This window comes from Myotis nattereri (assembly GCF_964212035.1).
Source record: "Myotis nattereri genome assembly, chromosome: X".
Classification (NCBI taxonomy): domain Eukaryota; kingdom Metazoa; phylum Chordata; class Mammalia; order Chiroptera; family Vespertilionidae; genus Myotis; species Myotis nattereri.
Window position 1 is genome coordinate 99,989,465 of NC_138078.1, and position 13,385 is coordinate 100,002,849.

A 13,385-nucleotide genomic window follows, 5' to 3' on the forward strand; every position below is an offset into this window, starting at 1 on the left:
AAATAAAAAATAGTTATTTTTACAGCCTGTGGCAGCCCTATGATGTTGGGCAGCAGCCACAATTATAAACATACATGGATATACTACACTCTCATTTACTCATACATCTTCCGAACACCAGAGAATACTTTCCACTAGTGGCAGGAATACTCTGTATACCACCAAACCCTGCCTGCCAGGTGAGGCCTCTTTGTCAGATTTAGAATCAGGCTGTTGAGGTGGGGTTGAGAAGCTAAAATTGTATCTCCAAGAATATTAGGCAGGAGAAAGGAGTAACCTCAAGAAACTCCTGGGGTATAGTCAAGATAGCAGAGAGCCAAGTACACACATGTTTACCAGTGACTATGTATGTGCATGGCCTGGTGTGCTGGTATAAATGTAGATATGAGAAGGTGCCCCTGATACCTCATTCCAAAACTAGGCTAGAAGGCCAGAATCTCTGCCCACACCTGCACCCCTCTCATAGAAGTTAGTATATTTCTACAACATAAATAGTACCATCTGAGATATGGTGCCTTTGTGTAAGGCACAACCTGAACATCAATACTGATAGCCCTGACTCTGCCTATACCCAGTACCAGATACCTGCTTCCTGAAGTCAATCCTATTATAAACATGGTTTAGCCTTCACTCTGGCTTATTAGCTTTTACAGGTAGGTAAGCACAGCTGTTTTTTCTCCTGCCAATTCATTAAATTTGAGAGCTGGAAAGGGTCTTAGGTGTCCCTAGGCCAATCCCTTCATATGATAATAAAGAAACTGAATCCCAAAGAGATTAAACGACTTGCCCAAGGTCAGAAAGCTAGGTAGGATTAGAACCAAGTTCTTCCATTTCTCACTTTGTTGCTCTACTTCCTTGGTCTTTCTTTGGTTTAGGGCAGTGGTTGGCAAACTCATTAGTCAACAGAGCCAAATATCAACAGTACAATGATTGAAATTTCTTTTGAGAGCCAAATTTTTTAAACTTAAACTATATAGGTAGGTACATTGTTATTAACTTAATTAGTGTACTCCTAAGCTGGCCTTTGCTAAAAATGTCCTCAATCTGATTGAGGTACGTTCGCTGAGGTCGACCCCTTCCAACTCTCCCATCCACACTAGTCTTGTATACTTGTTTCAGATAGACGAGTGTGGATGGGAGAGTTGGAAGGGGTCGACCTCAGCGAACGTACCTCAAAACAATGCACCTCCCCCGTGCTGCATATCCCACGGCCTGCCTGCACCGTGTCTCCCATTGCCCGACCGACTGACACCCTCCACTTCTTCTAATGCCACTTCTTCAAAATAGACTCGCCCAGGCCGAAAACCGACTTCCGCATATGGGCCAGGAAGTTTCAATCACACTGTATGTGCACTCCCGCATGTGGTATTTTGTGGAAGAGCCACACTTAAGGGGCCAAAGAGCCGCATGTGGCTTGCAAGCCGTGGTTTGTAGACCACTGGTTTAGGGGATTTGTGTGTATTTGTTTTAAGATTTAAATAATTCTCACAAATTTTATAAGAAAATTTTTATTGAGTCTGTGTGTGTCCTACTTCACAAATAATGAGGAAAAGGGAGGAAATGGGCAGGTTTTATCTTTACCACACATGCACTATTTGTTTTGAGGTGTTTTTTTTTCCTTTTAAAAGAAAGAATGATAAAATACTTCACTCATCATTCACTTTTTAATTAAGAGGAAGAAAACATCAAACTCTATCCACTAAAGTTTTTAGAAGTAATTTAAAGTCCATTAGTCTTGAACTGAGGCCATGGTGTACTAAGAGTCAAGAGAACTAGGTCCTAGACCTGACTCTGCCTCAAATTTAGAGGTGGCCTTAGGGCAGCCACTTAAATGGTCTAAGCCTCAGTTTCCTCACTAATACAGCTGGATGACTTAGATGATTTATTAGGTCCTTTTCAGGTTTGATGACTTGATTCTATAATGAGAGAGAGAGAAAGAGAGCGAGAGTGAGAGCGAGAGAGAGAGAGAGAGAGAGAGAGAGAGAGAGAGAGAAGAGAGACACGTTTGGTGGTAAGGAGAGGGGAGGAGAGAGAGCTATAAAGAGTATAGAGGAAGGTGGGAAGATAGGAAAAAAGGCTCTGGGAAAGGGAGCTGAAAATGAAGGGTGTGAAGGGAGAGAGAGTGAAATAAGAAAGAAGAAAACAAAGGGCTTGAGAGACAGGTGGAGTCAGAGAATGGAGAAGGATGATGATTTCAATGGGTTCTCTCTGTGTGTGCCAGGGTTGTACTAATGCCCATCTCAACCCTCTACCCTAAATTGTGGCTACTAGAGCAGGGTCACGACATGCTCCCACTGCATCTGCCATTCACAATTCTTTATCCCAAGAGGTCTGCTCATCTGGCTTTCCTTTCACATCTCCAAGAGTATATGAAATAAAGGTTGATTTTTCTGTGCAGTTATGAAGGGTATGCATCTGTGTGTACAATCAAAGTATGAATTTGTGTCAGTGTAGTACAATTGCATGGCATATCCTCAGAGAAGTCTATCTTTTCCTATTAGGTGTCTGTTACTCTACGCCAGCCATGGGCAAACTACGGCCCGCGGGCCGGATCCGGCCCGTTTGAAATGAATAAAACTAAAAAAAAAAAGACCGTACCCTTTTATGTAATGATGTTTACTTTGAATTTATATTAGTTCACACAAACACTCCATCCATGCTTTTGTTCCGGCCCTCCGGTACAGTTTAAGAACCCACTGTGGCCCTCGAGTCAAAAAGTTTGCCCACCCCTGCTCTAGGCACACTTTCTGGAACTTCCAGATTTTTCAATAGTAATTCTCATGAAATTTTGATTTATTTTAAACAGAAACTAGATAATAAATCTTTAAAACACTCCTAATAGAGGACAATCTCAGAAAGAACATCGGACCTCATTGTTTAATCTGTTGATTCAATTAACTTAGGCTCTCTCCCAGAGTCCTCCTCAGCCCTAGCTAGGCAGTTTTCTAGTTCCAGTTGTCTTTCTTTGCACCCCATCATCAGCTTAATATTGAGTTCATTGTGTAGTATTATTCTCACTAACACACTCCTTTGGGCAGATGAAGGCCCCCTTTGGCCTATATAGTTTAGAAATACTCATCTGACTGACCAACCGTCATTACAGGAACTAATTGAACTTTCTGCCTCCTTCCCAAATGAGGAAATATGTGACATATTATTAAAAGCCAGTTACAAACAGATGTTTATTTTTTCCCCCTTCTCAATTCTACACTATAACCTTCCAACTCCACCCAATAAAATGTACCATAATTCAACACATAGATTCTTCCATAGAATCAGAGAATCATAGCATATACGAGTCAGAAGAGGCCTTAGAGATCTATTTATCTAGCAATTCTCAACCCTGGCTGCACATATAGAAGATATTTTTAAAACTACCAATGCCTAGGCCCATCCCATATCAAATGAATCAAAGTTATTGGCCTGGGCATAGGTATTTTTTTAAGTTTCATCTGGAGATTTTTAAAATATATTTTTATTGATTTCAGAGAGGGAGGGAGAGGGAGAGAGAGATAGAAACATCAATGATGAGAGAGAATCATCGACCGGCTCCTGCACACCCCCCACTGGGGATCGAACCTGCAACCCAGACATGTGCCCTTGACCTGAATAGAACCCGGGACCCTTCAGTCCTTAGGCTGACACTCTATCCACTGAGCCAAACCAGCTAGGGCTCATCTGGAGATTTTAGTGAGCAACCAAGATAAAGAATTTAGTTCAACCCCTCATTTTGCAGATGGAAAACCAAGAAACTGCCTTAGGTAACTGAGATTTACTTCAGAATATTGGAGGTGTCGCCAAAGCCGGTTTGGCTCGGTGGATAGAGCGTCGGCCTGTGGACTGAGAGGTCCTGGGTTCAATTCCGGTCAAGGGCATGTACCTGGGTTGCGGGCACATCCCCGATGGGAGATGTGCAGGAGGCAGCTGATCGATGTTTCTCTCTCATCGATGTTTCTGACTCTCTATCTCTCTCCCTTCCTCTCTGTAAAAAAAAAAAAAATCAATAAAATATATTTAAAAAAAAAAGAATATTGGAGGTGTCAAAACAAGGAAACATGTATAAAACCATCAGCCCATTCCATTTGACATTCAAAAGCTAATTATTATCTTGTCTGTAGTTTTTGAAAGAGAAGATTATCAATTCCCCAATGCCTCAAGTTTATACTTAAAGCAAATTAAATTAAGTATAAGGCACGATCCAGAGGTTTACTGCCACAAATTTAAGTCAAAGCATTTAGCTACACTGAGCAAATATATACTATGCCAATTTTGGTGTTTTAGGGCCCTGTCAATAATTTATCCAATGGAGGAGAGCATTCACTTTGAAAACCCAATGTGGTAGACAATTTAAAAACCCATTTTGTCCTGTTTTGGACTTTCTTTGTAGTTACTATTGAAGTTGAGAATGTTTGATGCTTTTGGGAGTACCTTCAAACAAAACAAGGAAACCACACTGGGAAGGCCTCACTTAGGAGGGAAAGAAAGGCAGTCTAGTTTCCCTTTTACCCCCTGCTTAACTCTTCCTGCTGAGAAGAAACAGTTCATCTCTCCAACTGATGCAAGATTTGTTCTGGTTGCCAAATTCCTGTATCTTAGAACAAGGGGTCAGAGGTAGCCTCTTAAAGCTTAAAAGACAGAAACTTAAGTGAAATAAAAAATATTTCTATTTTATACAGCAGACGGTAACCTGTTACTCCAAGAGTCAGTACAGGCTAAAAAAGAAATATATGAATACTTTAAAAAATAAATGAATAATTTTTAGAATTATTATTTCAATAATATCAGAGGATAACAGGTATATGAAGAACAACTAGCATTTGAAGAGAAGGGTTTGTCCTATACCAACTCAGGGTTCTCTGGTGGCTTCAAAAATAGATACTATCATCAATATATTTTTATGACATGAATGTGGAATGTGGCTTTTAGTCAGAGTGATAATTCTGGCATTCAACAATACATTTCCAGGAACATGATATCAACCTTACAACAAGATCTGATGATTTAAACAAGTAAGATTTATTATTGTAATTAAAATTAAATCAAACACCTGACTTTTTCATTTGATTCCAACTGTATAGGCTACTGCCCTGTAAATACAATCTCATCTAGCCAACTAGTTAAATTACACCTTTCAGTGCCACATGTAGGCAAATAATCAGTTTGGTCACAAAGATAATTATCAGATCTTATACAAGAATGTAGCAAAAGTAAATAGCATATGGGGACAATATGAGGTGTTTGTATCCTCTCCCTACACCTGCCAACACCATACTAGAATTTGCAGACTACGGTCTTTATTTTGGTTACAGACTGGGTACAGAAAGGCACACTCTCCCATTACTAGCTATATTTTACAAAACTCTTCTTCACACATCTCTTTTCAAAGTTTTGTTTATGCTGTCTTCTCTACCTAGGACGCCTATAGGGGCCAGATGGGTAATATAAATTGATGAAATGGACTGAGTATGACAACAGAGAGTGATGGGAACTGTGTCAAACTGCAAAAAGGGCACCTACTACATAGAGTTCCAATGAATTGTCACAATGATACTTAAGGTTGATAGATTCTCCAACCTTTTTAAAAATACCCAGAAGTCCAGAATTTTATATTTAATCTCACAATGTCAAAAATCTGGCTACTAATTTTTGTAACCATAAAGGTCAAACAAAAGTGGTTACCAGTTTCTTACTTGTGATATAGAAAAATCCTATTCTTCCTTCTTTAAGACACAGCTTCAGTGTTGGGTCTCTAGAAAGCCTTTATCCACTGATCTGTCTCATCTGATGTACTACCATATGTCCAGTGTCTTTTGTGCAATATGTCCATAATCTTTCTTGTGTAGTATGATATGACTCTCTGACTTGACTCTAATCTCATTAACAGCAGAAACTATATGCCATCTCTAGCACAGGGCCAGGACGTATTAACAGCCACTCAATAAAGATCATGAATTACAACACAATCAAAATCAGAACAGAACCCCTGGTAAAACTCAACTATCTTTCACTAGTTGATTCATTAACAAAACTTTCATGAGCACCTATTATATTATCAGCACCATGTCAGGTGCTTTGGGATAACATTAGAAAAAAAAGGTGTGCCCCTGCCCTTGAGGAACTAGCAATCAAATGTTGAGTCTAAATGAACAAAGAGGGGATACATAAAGTAAAAAAACCACACCATCGCTCAAAGTGCAATGCATCACTTCCACATAACTGTTCTAAAACAGCACTATCCAATAGAAATGCAACATGAACCACATATGTAATTTTAAGTTATCTAGTAGGCACATTAAAAAACATAAGAAGAAAAAAGGTGAGATTAACTCTAATAATAAACTGTAACCCAATATATCCAATGTGTTATCATTTTGGCATGTAATTAATATATTTTTAAAATGTAATGAGATATTTTACATGGTTTTGTACTGTCTTCTAAATCCAGTGAAAATTTTACTCTTACAGCCCAATTCAGACTAGCCACATGTCAAGTCCTCAATAGTCACTTGTGGCTTGTGAATACCATACTGAACAGTACAGCAAGAGAAAGAGAAGCTCCTTACCTTACTGCCAAAATGGGGATTGATAAATGTCACATTCTCCAAAGTCAGTAGAATTCTATTGGGTCTTTAATCAACTGGATTTTATTTATATGACACCTGAAACAAGCATAATGTCAGCATAGAGAGCTGGATGCTTTTCAAACCCAGGGTAAATTTGTCTATGATAAAAGTTTAAAAATACACAAAATAATTGAGAGAATAACCACACATGAATCTATTTCATAGTACCCACAGCAAAGAGAGGCAACAACCCTGGTCCTCACAACTTGAAGAATTACAAAGACTGAAAGAGAAAAGTAAAAATGCTATTGAAGAGACATCAAAGGGAGGGGGGAGAGTGTTGTAGGTATGGTATCTGAGATCAAAAAGTGGTGTTCCCACATCAAGGGCACATTCAAAAACAACATCTGAATACTTTTAAAGAACCCAATACCCTTTCTCAAATAAGCCATAGCTTATTTTCTAATACCAGGGCAAATAATTATTAATTTTTATTTTATAGACACAAAAACACATTAAAGAAACAAAAAAAATTGAGCAAATTGTGTGAGGCAGAGCTGGAACTCGAATCCTTGGTCCCTGGCTGTGGGCCCAATTTTCTTCCCACAAGACCACTTGTTTTACAAAGTTGCATCTATGTGTTGTCAAAGCAACAGTTTGAAAAGTGGAAAAATTCAATCAGTTGGTTGCTTTATCTACTTGATTCCAAATAAGTGGGCTTTACCATTGTTGTTTTCTTTTACTGAATTGGTCTCTTGTCTGAACATTACATAGACATGGCTTAAATGTGATTCTCTGCAAACATGTCTATTAATTTGCACTGAATGTAATTCTTTCTTAAAAATCAATTACTAGATACATAGGAGTTTATGATTTATACCCACATAGCCAGGTAGGTCACCTCAGTTGAGCTGATGGAACAACTTGAGGACCTGGAAGAAATCTTGGATTAGTCCATGTGGTTGTTTGCTTTTGTTCTGTCTTGGGTGTCTGACAGCTACAGTTTGGCTTTACTTTTTCTGTACCCCTTAATGATTACCCTGTGGAATGTACTAAAGCTCAGTGCCAGAGTGGGGAAAACAACTGAATCAAAGTGCTTTGTCAACTTGCTCTAAGAAATCTACAATGTCACTGTAGCTTTAAGTACCAGCAACCCAGTCAGTTTTTCCAGTGATTCCACTGGTTTTTAAACACAATTAATGTGTTTCTAACTGTCTGCCAACAAATATGTCCCTTATCATTGTGGGAGGTACTGCCCTGCAGAGAAAATTAAAAGAGCCCTGTAGTGAATTCTTGGGTAGACCACATTAATCTATTGGCAAAGTAAAACATCTCTCCCTAACTTATCTCTTTCATATGTGTCGGGAATTGTCTTAAAGCAGGCACACCTGTCAAAATAATCATGCTGCAGAATATATTCAAGCAGAAAGAGAACTGGACTCCCAATCCAAAGACCTGGTGTATAGTGTAGATTCTGTCATTTATTAGCCAAATGACCTTGGATAAATAATTTAACCTCTTCATGTCCTCATCTATTAAGTGAGATAATTCCCCTTGCTTTACCTGCTTTTATATAGTTGTTTTGAAAATCAAATGATAAGATATGTGAAAGTGCCTTGAAAAGCATGAAGCATTATGAAAGTATAAGGCCTCATTATTATCATTATCATAATTAGTATTACAAAACACAGGAGAGCTCTATAGAAAGGAGAGGCAATCTGTTTTGGATGAGAGAGAAAGGAGGGGTTCAAAGAATCCTTTATTTTGGGGTGGTTGAGTTCTTTGTATGTCCTTAATTCTGAAAAAAAAAAAAAACTTAAACAATCAAAACACAGAAAATGAAGGAACAGAGAGTCACTCTCCTGCAAGTAATCACCATCTATTACAGAAACTCATCAGCCGCTCAGCTCCTCTGATTGCAGCCGTGTGGGCAGAGAGAGGGAGGTAGGTAGCAAAGAGGGCATCTTTTGTGTTTTGTTAGCTAAAAACCAAGAACCAAGTGACTCTGGAAAATGATGTGCTTTTCTCCCCTTTCTGAGTTTTCTGTGACCACTCCAAGTACCAATTGTCTCAAACTCATTTTCCTCTCCAATCATTTTAATCTCTAATCATGTCCCTCTCCAATCAGTTTCCTCTCCAGTCTTCTTTGCCCTTCAGCCCACAAGCTCCAAACAAATATCCGCCAACCCCATGATTTTTGTTTCTTTTTTTCCCCCCTTTACCAAGAATTGCAATTGGGCTCACTCTAAGCCCAAAGAACCAGTGAGTTCCATGGGAAAAACCAGTGAGACCAGTCCTTTGGGGTGGGGGTGGGGGTTGGGTGATAAATAACACAAACAGCTGAGTGACTCCATTTTCCACCTTACCATGAGATGTTTTGGCACCGGGTAGTCAGAGCCCATTAGTCCTCAAATCTCCCTGGAGTGGGAAGTTTTTTGATTGAATGAAATTTATTTTCACTAAGTAGGTAATGATGTTATTTAAATACTTTGTTCTTTGGAAGCAGCTAAATTAAAGACATTAAATTTCTGCTGTGAGCAGGGATATGTAACAGTCACAGAAATTAAAAGAAAAACTTTTTGTAAAGTAATGTTTTTATTGATTTAGTGGGCAGTTAAACAGACATGAGCAGAGTAGGAATGATAAGCCAGGTACAGAAGGTCATCAGGGCAGAAAGCCCGGGGTGCCTAGCAATGGGAAAACAAGTACTGTAGGGTGGGACCTCGCCCCCAGGATTGCCTTTCCTCCCATAGCATACTGCCAGTCATGTAATTTAGACCTCATGACCTTTCATATATCTGGTCATGTTGTTTGGACCTTCCCCTGGCCTTTTCTTCCTTGGCATGTCACTAGTCATATGGTAGACCCCCTTCTAGGAGAAACAAGGGGGCCATATTACTCCCACACAAGCACTTGTATCACCACTCCCTTAAGCTTTAAGCCCCCAGTACAATGAGGCTCTGTTTTGCATCAAATAATCTTAGGAACAAAGCCTCAGTTCTGTTGACCACAGAGACAGAGTTTTGGTCAAACTAGAGATAGCATTTAAGCCTCAGTTGTGTTTCAGCTCCAGGCTTAGAAAAGCAGCAAAACCAGATGAAGTGACACCATGGCTGACATCAGGACTAGTTTCAATGACTAATAATCTCCCACCCCGAGCATCAACCAATCAGTAGCGACCACGACCATAAAAGGACACACCTGGAAAGCTAATGAATATTTTATTGAGATGGTACCCTAAGATCTCCCTTAAAATTCCCATCTTTGGAAAACAGATAAAACCCCTTAAGACAAAGGACCCACTCTCTGGAGCACACACATGCCTTTCCCCATTTCTGTTCCCCAGGTGTGTTTTCTTTGCCTTTCTTTTCCCTAAGTTCCAAGGGCCTTCTTTTGCCTCTGTAATGTGTTTCCTGGGTCCATGCAGCTTAACTGGCTTAAATCTTCTACAGATCACTTCTACCTCTGTGACTTTCTAAATAAACTTCTTATGCTGGAATTCTTGGCACTGAATTCTTTCTTAGCCAAACTCAAGGACTGAGGTCTAGCTCCACTGGTAACATCTGGTGTGCAGTCCACTGTTAACATTTATCAAGTGTGTTTTACCAATTCATAAGTTATCTACTACTCTGTGTGGCTTTCTCAAGTTTCTAATCACAGGGAGAATGGATCACACTGGTTTTTTGTGTTTTGTTTTTTTTTCACAGCAATGTCAATATATTAAACACTAAGAGCTATTTGTTATATAGTTTCAATCCAGGATCTCACAGTCATTAGAATATCATAGTTGGAAGGACTCTTGAAGATCATCTAATCCAATTTCTTTATTTTAAAATGAGAAAATTCTGGCCAAGAGAGGTTTAGTGTCTGGTCCAAATTTATATAGCTACTTAATACACTCTAGACCAGCGGTTCTCAACCTGTGGGTCGCGACCCCTTTGGCGGTCAAAGGACCCTTTCACAGGGGTCGCCTAAGACCGTCCTGCATATCAGATATTTACATTACGATTCATAACAGTAGCAACATTACAGTTATGAAGTAGCAACGAAAATAATTTTATGGTTGAGTCACAACATGAGGAATTGTATGTAAAGGGCCAGAAGGTTGAGAACCACTGCTCTAGACATTCTTTCTTGAAGCTAGCCAAAATAGCTTCATTCCATTTCCTACCAAATTTGCATCACATTGCTGTCAGCACCACCTTTACAAAGAGATAACAAAGGTGTGGCTTGCCGGGTGGAAAGCTTAAAGCAGGAGAGTTGTGATAGATTTAATTTTTCACTCTTCCTAAATCATCCTAGTATGGGGGAGGGCCCAATTGTTAAAATGCAACCATTATAAGAAAAGGGTGTCATATTAAGCCATCTTCAGCCACTTATCCCTGATCCTGAATTAGTTCATCAGAGTAGTTGGTCACCTATTAAGGGATTTGAAGGAGAAAGACAAAGATGGTGGTAATGAATAGCTAGGAGAGCTTTGGTCCAAGGAAGAAGGACAGTAAAACTCTGGAATATGATACCCTAGGCAAAAGTCATGAATGTCAAAGTGGGAATTTTGGGCTCCCAACTATCAACAGGCAAGTCTCATATGCCTGGGAAAGAGTTAAGATTTACCATTTGTTGAGCACCTACTATAAGTCAGGTATTGTTCTAGGTACTTTACTTTGGTTTCTTTAACCCCCACTACAATCCTATGGGTTAGTATCAAAAACACTAAATCTTGGATTCTAGCCAATTCTGCCTAATTCTTAGAACTTTTAAAATGCCCAAACTCCATTCTCCACAAATCTATACCATTTAGGGAAGGAAAGACTCTGCCAGTGGAAAAAAAGAGGACAGATAGGAAGTAGACAGGCCCTAAAGTACTAGTTCTCTTATTTCATGATAGTGTTGAGAGCCATATCTACTCACAGGCAACAACACTGACAACACAACTGAGGAGGTTATTCTTGGCATCATAAAACCACTTCACCCTAAATGAGGCTAGTAGGAATGGTAAATCACTATGGAAAAAAGAAAATCAGTGGGTCATGTAATGAGGCAATTGTACTGCAACATGATTTCCTGGAAATCAATATTAACAAGGTTATTATGGGCTTATATTTTTTATATAAAAAACATTAAAAATGTACCTTATAAAGTAAGAAAATCCATTAATAGATAGCAGGGTTATAAGCAAAGCAAGGCAGACCATCACAGCAAAGACAGGGCCCATGCCTGCAGAGAGCAAGAGGAAGAGAAAGAATGGCATTATCAAAGAGAGGCTGTAAATAAATGGCACCACAAACAGACTCTTCATGCTTTCTGGTGACTCTAAAATCAAGCCACATCTACCTAACTTAATCCTATTTTTCTACAGCACAGTCTGTCTTGTTGACTTTATGGACATATAAAGCAATTTCACTGTTCTGAAGCAAAACCACTAACCACTCTGACAATAGCAAATCACATGAATTAAGGCTGACCTGGGTGTTTCTTTGGAAGAAAAAGTCCACGAATGGAAAACTTTGAGAACCTTATTTTATGTTGGATAGCAATAGAGTCTTCAGCATAAATATGTTATCTCACCTGTGAAGGGTAAGTATTATGTTGCCTTCATAAAATATAAGACCGTTTTAATCAACCAGTGCCCATAGACCTTGTGAGTTTTTTATGAAAAACATAGCATTTGTCCTTCAAGGGTGAGTCTGGTTTTGGTAATTAGTGTTTTCATCAGCATATAAATTGGTCTCTGGAAAATCTAAATATTTGGATGGATTACTAACATTTCAGAGGGAAAGTATATGATGTTGTGAATAAAAGGTGGTTGGGTATGTCATACTAAAGCAAAATAGAAATTAAAGTCCATTTCAAATATATGCATTTCATTTTAGAAGGTTGTGGTGTACATTTACATATCAATAATATGGATCCTTCCAAAGCTCCCTTCTGACTTTCAGAGATTTGGTGGAGTTTCCCCTCTTCCACAGGCCAGAGTTCCATCAGTCAATCCAACTGCAAATATTTATTGGATGCTGACTATGTCAGGCAGTTGGGGGAGCATAAGAATTATTAGCTATAGCCCCTACCCTCAAGGAGCAGTCTATTTGGGAGGGGGGACACAATCAATATACAGGAAACAATTAAAAAGCAATTTTGTGCTAATCTGTGAGGTACAGACTTTTAGTTCAATGGGAGTTCAGAGAGGAGAGGGGCTAGATATGGTATTTCTTCAGTGGAACCTGATCCATAGGATTTGGATATACCAAGGGAAGGACAGGTGATCTTTCTAGCAGGGGGGTGGAAACAGCAGCCTACAAAAGATGGAGGAGAAGGCTCGTGCCTTTCTCTTATTAGAATAACCCCTCTGGGAATAGGATCCTTTTAAAAATAACTAGGAGATACAGAGAACAGACTCATGGTTGCCAGATGGGAGAGGGGCTGAGTTGCTGGGTGAAAAATTTAGAGGGATTAAGAACTACAAATTGGTAGCTACAAAATAGTCATGGGATGTAAAGTACAGCATAGAGAATATAGTCAATAATACTGTATTAACTATGTATGGTACCAGGTGGGTATTTGAAATATCAGAGGGATCACTTTGTAAAGTATATCATTGTCTAACCACTATACTATAACCTGAAACTAATACAAAATAATATTGAATGTAAACTATAATTGAAAAAATAAAATTTTAAATTAAAAAAGTAACAAGTGGAGGAAGCTTTTAAATTGTGGATGATTATTCAAGGCTGTAAAGTACTTCTCATTGTCCTTATTATTTTAAGTTGACTACACAGCATGCCAAGATATTTATGTCATCTGAATGCAAATGATTGATTC

At 38.9% G+C, this 13,385-nt stretch overlaps 1 protein-coding gene across 1 annotated transcript in view; it reads right to left on the minus strand.

The window, feature by feature from the left end:
* The window catches only part of GUCY2F (guanylate cyclase 2F, retinal), a gene marked incomplete at both ends in the record, with an annotated part of 137,887 nt that overhangs the window by 90,683 nt on the left and 33,819 nt on the right, over window positions 1-13,385 (minus strand). Inside the window, 3 exon segments of the mRNA XM_081081009.1 lie at window positions 6,564-6,628; window positions 6,631-6,659; window positions 11,696-11,780. Of these exon segments, the coding sequence (XP_080937135.1) occupies window positions 6,564-6,628; window positions 6,631-6,659; window positions 11,696-11,780 (179 nt within the window).